At 44.6% G+C, this 7355-nt stretch overlaps 1 protein-coding gene across 1 annotated transcript; it reads left to right on the top strand.

The window, feature by feature from the left end:
• The first annotated feature begins 333 nt into the window (after nucleotides 1-333).
• DCAF12L2 (DDB1 and CUL4 associated factor 12 like 2) lies at nucleotides 334-3923 on the top strand. The gene has a single exon (XM_003135360.5). It carries the CDS (start codon nucleotides 658-660, stop codon nucleotides 2050-2052), a length of 1395 nt encoding a protein of 464 aa, XP_003135408.1. The 5' UTR covers nucleotides 334-657; the 3' UTR covers nucleotides 2053-3923.
• Nucleotides 3924-7355: the final 3432 nt, after the last annotated feature.

The raw sequence follows: 7355 nt of genomic DNA, 5'->3' as shown, positions 1-7355 counted from the left end.
CGACAGAGCTCCTTCTAGCCTCATGCTTGACTGTATTTTAGCTTTCAGAAGTAAGGATTTTAAGAAGGCTAGTTGGTTGCTGTCCTTAGGGTAGTGAAACTCCCCAACTAGGATAATAGGGGGCTTGGGCAGGCACACTAAATATGCCCCCAAGGAAACAGCTTGGGGATCCCAGAGAGCTGGTCCTGGGTGAACCTCACCCCCACGGGCTCCATCCCCCCCTTTGCCCCCGCCCCCGCCCCCCTCCGACCCCTCCCAGCCCAGCGTGTGCTACCCGGCACCCCACGCCCGCTCCCCGCCGGCTCCTCCCGCCGCCTCCGCCCCCTCAAACTCGGCCCCCTGCGTTGTCCTCGTCCCACACTGACTTCGCTCCCGCCGCGCCGCCGGCCGCACTTCCCGCCTTCGCCTCGATCCGCGCCGCCGCCGCTCGCGCCACCGCGCGCCGCCCGCGCTCCGCTGCCGCCGGCCACCTTTCGTCGCCCGGCCCCGCAGCCCTCGCCTCCGTCGCCGCGGCCGCGCCCCAGACTCGATCGGCTCTGCGCTCCGCGGCCGCCCCGGCCCCCGGCCGACGCCGCTGTCTCCGCTGCTACCACGGCCAACACGGGGGCCACGCGCCGCCGCTGCCGCCGCGCCGCCGCGACTCGCCCGCCGCCCACCATGGCCCCGCAGCAAACAGGTAGCAGGAAGCGGAAAGCGCCCGCGCTCGAGGCGGCCGCCGCGGGCTCGTCGTCGCAGGGCTCGGCGGCGGCGGCGGACGGAGACGGGCCGCTGCTGCCCAAGAAGCCGAAGCGGCCGGCGGCAAGACGCTCGCTGCTGCACTACCTGAAGGGCCGCGAGGTGGGCGCGCGGGGCCGCGCCGGGCTCCCAGGCTTCGAGGGCGAGCTGCGCGGCTACGCGGTGCAGAAGCTGCCTGAGCTGCTGAGGGAGCGCGAGCTGGCGCTGGGCACCCTCAACAAGGTGTTCGCGTCGCAGTGGCTGAACGCCAGGCAGGTGGTGTGCGGCACCAAGTGTAACACGCTCTTCGTGGTGGACGTGCAGTCGGGTCAGATCACGCGCATACCTCTGATGCGGGATCGGGCGCCCGGGCCGGCCCGGGCCCAGCCGAGCTGCGGCATCCATGCCATCCAGCTAAACCCCTCCAAGACGCTTCTGGCCACCGGGGGGGAGAACCCCAACAGCCTGGCCGTCTACCAGTTGCCCACGCTGGATCCCGTGTGCCTAGGAGACCGCCATGGCCACAAGGACTGGATCTTCGCCATTGCCTGGATGAGCGACACGGTGGCCGTGAGCGGCTCCCGCGACGGCACCGTGGCGCTGTGGAGGATGGACCCCGACGTGTTCCAGGGCAGCATCGCCTGGCACAACAACGCTGGGCTCCCCGTCTACGCCCACATCCGTCCGCGGGACGTGGAGACCATCCCCAGGGCCAGCACCAACCCCAGTAACCGCAAGGTGCGGGCCCTGGCCTTCAGCGGCAAGAACCAGGAGCTGGGAGCCGTGTCCCTGGACGGCTACTTCCACCTGTGGAAAGCGCGGAGCACCCTGACCAGGCTGCTGTCCATCAGGCTGCCCTACTGCAGAGAGAACGTGTGCCTGACCTACTGCGACGAGTTGTCCTTGTACGCGGTGGGCTCCCAGTCCCACGTGTCCTTCCTGGATCCGAGGCAACGCCAGCAGAACATCCGGCCCCTGTGCTCCCGAGAGGGCGGCACGGGTGTGCGCTCCCTGAGCTTCTACCAGCACATCGTCACGGTGGGCACGGGCCACGGCTCTCTGCTCTTCTATGACATCCGCGCGCAGAAGTTCCTGGAGGAGAAGGCCTGGGCCACCCCGCACTCCTCCCCGGGGCCCGCAGGGAGGAAGCTCAAGCTCACCTGCGGCAGAGGCTGGCTCAACCACGACGACCTGTGGGTGAACTACTTCGGTGGCATTGGCGAATTCCCCAACGCGCTCTACACCCACTGCTACAACTGGCCTGAGATGAAGCTCTTCGTCGCTGGGGGGCCTCTCCCTTCAGGCCTCCATGGGAACTACGCTGGCCTCTGGAGCTAAGGATGGCTGTCCTGTCCTCAGAGTGCCCAGATTTACCTTCCAGTCCCCTCTCATGTTCCTTCTTCAGGCTGTGTTTGTGCTTTTGACTGTGGCTTTTATCTTCCAGGTGGAAAGTGCCCATCTTACCTCTGCTTAGTGTATGAGGCAGAGAGAGAGAAGGCAGAAGTGGTCTCTTGGGCAATCAAAACTCGGTGTTAAGATTTTTCTGCACCTCCTCCAACACCACCATCTTTTTTGCCTCTCTTACAAAGAATTTTCGCTAATCCTTAACTGTGGTCTCTCTTTTTGAGTGATTCACCTATGCTCTTTCTCTGGGCTGATGCAGCCATGGTTCCAACTACAATTCAATACTTTAGTTTTTATCGCTATTTCAACAGTATGTTCACATCTTTTACTCATTTCAGATGTATTTCTGGAAAATGTGTGCTAAAAAGTGTCTTTTGGGCTTGTCTGAGGAACTACCCATCATATAACAGAGCAGGTTTATAGTCCTGCTCCAATTAGAAAATGCATTTCAAGTTCTAGATTGCCACCATTTGGGGTATGTTTCATTTGGATGTGGAAACTCAGTGTTTGTTGTTTGTATATTGTTGGTGTATAAAATACTTTAAAATATGTTCTCTTAGTTAAGAAATCTTACAATGATGTTCATCCTATTAATCACATTTTTGATTATTTAGTAAACATTTAGTATCAATACCCCCCAGACCCTCAGCCTTCTTGTTTAAATCTGCTATATTATGGCCTGTTTCCTTGGGTAGCATTTATGCTACAGATTTTCAGAACTAATCAAAACTGGCCTATATGTGGCAGGACAATCGGGGAGGTACTTCAGGGGTAAACATTTCTTTACATTTCAGGTAACACTATCCAGGCAGCCATTTACAGAGAAAGGCCGGCTGTTGTGCTCAATGTAGGCGATGTTGACAATTTTTTATTGTATACATGGATAAGTCTTTTATCTGGATTGAGTATGTGATGTATTGTAGGAAAAAAATAAAACATGTTGAGCATTTTAGCAATTAAGCGCTAGGCTAAAGTTTTTGAATGCTTAAATATGTACTTTGTTTTTTCTTAATTGTCCTTCCAGGAATATATTTGTCAAAGCCAAAAATCTTCCAGGAGAGAAACTGAAGGTGAAATATCACCTATGCACACATTACTCTGTACGTTTGTTTTTGAAAAGCAAACTTATGCCATTATCATGGGTTAAAAAATTCAATATCATCTTGAATACCCTATCTAACTATACTTGCTATAGGTTAGGACAGTGTCTTGTGTCTTTAAGATGATTTAACAAACTGTTTTTCATTTATACAAACATACATATTGTGGTTATAACTACCTACATATATACTGTGGTTATAACTGCCTACTCACGTATACTGTGTAGTTGCGTATGTGTATGTATTACTTCCCATGTGAGGAAAAGGCCTAGATGTATGCCACTTTATATGTGCAGATATTTCATATATTGTAAACTACATCTATGAACATGTCCCACTTGGCATTTTTGTTTTAAGTACTACATGCACATGACCAAAAAAAGAATCATACTTTATGAAAGATGTAGAGTGAAAAGTGAGTCTCATACCCCAAGTTCCCTAATCTCCTGCCCATAGGTCACAAGCAGTACATCTTGTGTGTGTACATCCATTTAGAGATAGTCTATACATATATAAGCATATATGTATGTGTGTATGCAACTTTTATATAAATGACAGCACATGCTTTACATATCTGTGCCTTTTTATCATAAAATCTTAAAGATTGTCTCTCATACACATCTACCTAATTCATTTTAATTGTATGGTATTCCCTAAAATATGGTTGGAACATATTTTATTCCTTTATTACACTTTTGATGAGCATTTATATTGGTTCTTATTTTCTGTTACTATGAACTATTCTGGAGCAATTACTTAGGTCCATACATCTTTGTGTACATGTGTATGTATACCTGCAGGATAAATTCCTAGAAATGGAATTGCTGGGTCAATTTTACATATACTAGCCATTGCCAAATTACCCTCCAAAGAGGTCCTACCAACTTAACCTTCTATAATGGATGCACACCTGCTTCACCACACTCTTGCCAACAGTGTGTCATCAAATTCTGTGCTCTTAACCAATCAGATAGCCGCTTGATCTTAATCCTTTCTTCCTAAGCTACTGTGGCTGAGTTAATTAGATTTGCGGTCAGAGTACCAAGTAGGTTCTGAAACAAAGATCAAGAATATGAGGAAATGAAGGCAAGCAATAAAAATACTGTCAAAGCAAAGGCAGAAAACACCTGCAGTTCAGGTTCACGTATCTGCAGATGGATTACAAAAGACTACATTTCTTAGATGCTTAGCTGGACCTAGTAAAGCTTCCTGGCTTATTGCACCCCAGTTTCACTTGTACTCAGTGCATCACATGTCATTGAAGAAAATCCAAAAAGGAGATGATGAGCGCCTGCACTAGGATATTTGAGGTAAGTGTGGAGATGGAGGAAGTTATTAGAAAAACGAGGGGAAAATACAATGAAGAAGCAGCATTTGATGTGAAGGGTGAAGAAAGCCAAGGAACTGAGGTGGACTCTAAGGCTCTGGACTGAATGTAAATGAACAGTGGCAACAAATGAATATAGAAAATATAGCTACAGAGGATACACATGGAGGGTGATTAACTCAACTGAGGACATGTTGAACTTGTGGTGCCTATGTAGCATCAGGAGAACATACCCAGTGAAGAAGTGGCTATATGTTCTAGAATGAGATTATTCACTGCTGGGAAGCTGAGTGCTATGAAATTCTGGGGAACTCTCCCTTTTAGGGGCAGTCAGAATAGAAAAGGTTTTAAAAAGTGGGGAGCAGAATATAAAATAGAAGAGGCTTATTTTACCCAGAAGCCATGACCTCACCAGCATGAGACAACAAAATATTTCCAATTATATTATAATAACTTTTGAACTCCACCTCAGTCACAAAGGGCAGTTTTTCTTTCAGAGGTCCTCCCTAAATATTTATCTAGGATTTCACATTAGCCCATTAATTCACCTTTTTTACTGGTTCTTATTGGTACCTTCTTGGAGAATGAAAAGTCAGAGTTTGGTCACAAAGCTGGACCTCACAGTGACTGCTGGACCACTTAACCTTGGTCTGAAATGTCACCAGCACTTCCAACAGCCTGCTGGCACCTGTATACCTGGCAGTCATGCCAAAGCCCTGGCAGCTCACAGAGCTGAAATAATACCTCATCACCAGATGCTACTAGCCCATGTTTGAGTTCCCGCCTCAATGCCACAGGTGCCACTTTGCCCAGGCTACCAGAAGACACAATCATAAAAGTACAAATATAGATAATTAGAAATGAAAAAGAAGGAATAATTACAGGCATAGGTTTATTTATGTCAGGTAATTTTAAAATCTGAATGAAAAAATTATCAGAAGATAGAAATAATGAAACTCCAAGAACAAATAAGAAACAAGAACAGACCAATAACCCCAGAAAATTGTATTATTTTGTTCAATCTTACTTTTCACACACATAAACATATAATTATAAGCATGTAGTAGGCATGCTAAGCCTCATGGTCTCACAAATAAATTATTTAACATTATCAAGGAATATTTCATTCTGAGCCACTTCAGAGCACAAAGAGAAAAATGTACTCTTTTCTATATGAGGCCAGTATAGTATTAATAAAAAAAAAAACCTGACTAAAATTGCACAAAATGAAAAGAGACCAGGTTTACATATATAGATAAATAAATGCAATGCCTCCTTTAAAAACACAGAATATAATCAATCAGTGTATTGAAAGGCCAAAGTGAAGCTAGTTCCTTAAATGCAAAGAGTGTTCACTATTGAGAAATCTATTATCTCAGTGTATCTTATTAACAGGTCAAATAAGAAGACACATGCTCATGTTAATAAATTCTAGTAAATAATTTAATAAAACCCTACCACAGTTCTGATAAAATCCTTAGTAAAGTATGAGAAAATATAGTCTTTACATGGTGGGTTTGTGTTGTGTTTCAAACCTGAACCACAATCTTCTTCAATGGTACAATATTTAATAGAATTAAATAGAAAAATAAAAATTCCTCACAGAGGAATTCCTATGAAAGTAAGGAACAAATGCAAGGATTCTAAAATCACTACTAGTATTAGTATTATTACAGAACTTCTAGATAGAGCAGTTTTAAAAGACAGGAAAATAAAAGGTATAAATATTAAAAGATGAAATAAGTTATAATTATTTGTACATGACTGTAAAAAATACAAAAGAGCAAATTGAAAAATTTGTTATGAACAAAGAAATTATTTAAGATGTTCTGTTTTGAAATTAATATATAAAATTAATATTTTCTTATTTTCACTTATTTACTCAAGCAGCAAATATTTCTTGAGTGCTTACCATATACAGGTATTATACCAGGTGGTAGAGACACTATGGTGAACAAGACAAGCAAGCCATGTCCTCATAAGGCTTGCGATCCATTGAAAAGGAAATAGTCAATAAACATGTAAACTAGTAAATGTATAGTATGACAGATGGTTGTCAATACTAATAGATAAATCAGAGTAAAAGAGAATAGGGGTTAGGAACTCCACGGGAGATGCAATTTTATTTTTCATTGAGATATAATTGACATATAACATTATATTAGTTTCAGGTGTAAAACATAATAATTTGGTATATTATATACTGCAAAGTGATCACCACAAAAAGTCTGGTTAATGTGCATCACCATATATAGTTACAATATTTTTTCTTATGATGAGAACTTTTAAGATTTACTGTCTTAGCACATTTCAAATATGCAATACAATATTACTAACTACAGTCACCATGCTATCCATTACATTGCCAGCACTTATTTATTTTATAACTGGAAGTTTGTACCTCTTGATCTCCTTCACCCATTATGCCCAACCCCCACCCTTGGCAACCATCAATCTGTTCTCTGTATCTGTGAGTTTATGAGTTTATTTTTTAAATATAGCTTTTTTTCACATATAAGTGAGGTCATATGGTATTTTTCTTTCTCTATTTGACTTATTTCACTTAGCATAATGCCCTCAAGGTCCATCCTGGTCACAAAAGACAGAATTTCCTTCTTTTTATGGTTGAATAATATTCCATGTGTATGTGTGTGTGAGAGAAAGAGAGAGAGCAGAAAAGAGATCAGTGTGGTTGAAGCAGTGTGTGTGAAAAAAGGAGTAGGGTCAGAGAGGTCATGGGGAACAACATCATGCAGAAATCTGTAAACAACTATAAGAACCTTGGACTTTAAATGAGGTGAAAAGCCAGA

Source organism: Sus scrofa, chromosome X (assembly GCF_054392235.1).
Source record: "Sus scrofa isolate SSC_HxYL_T2T_F1_AM1 chromosome X, Sscrofa_HxYL_maternal_Yorkshire_Landrace_v2.0, whole genome shotgun sequence".
Lineage (NCBI taxonomy): Eukaryota > Metazoa > Chordata > Mammalia > Artiodactyla > Suidae > Sus > Sus scrofa.
Note: the sequence above shows the minus strand (reverse complement) of the source record. Positions and strands in the feature narration are given on the sequence as shown.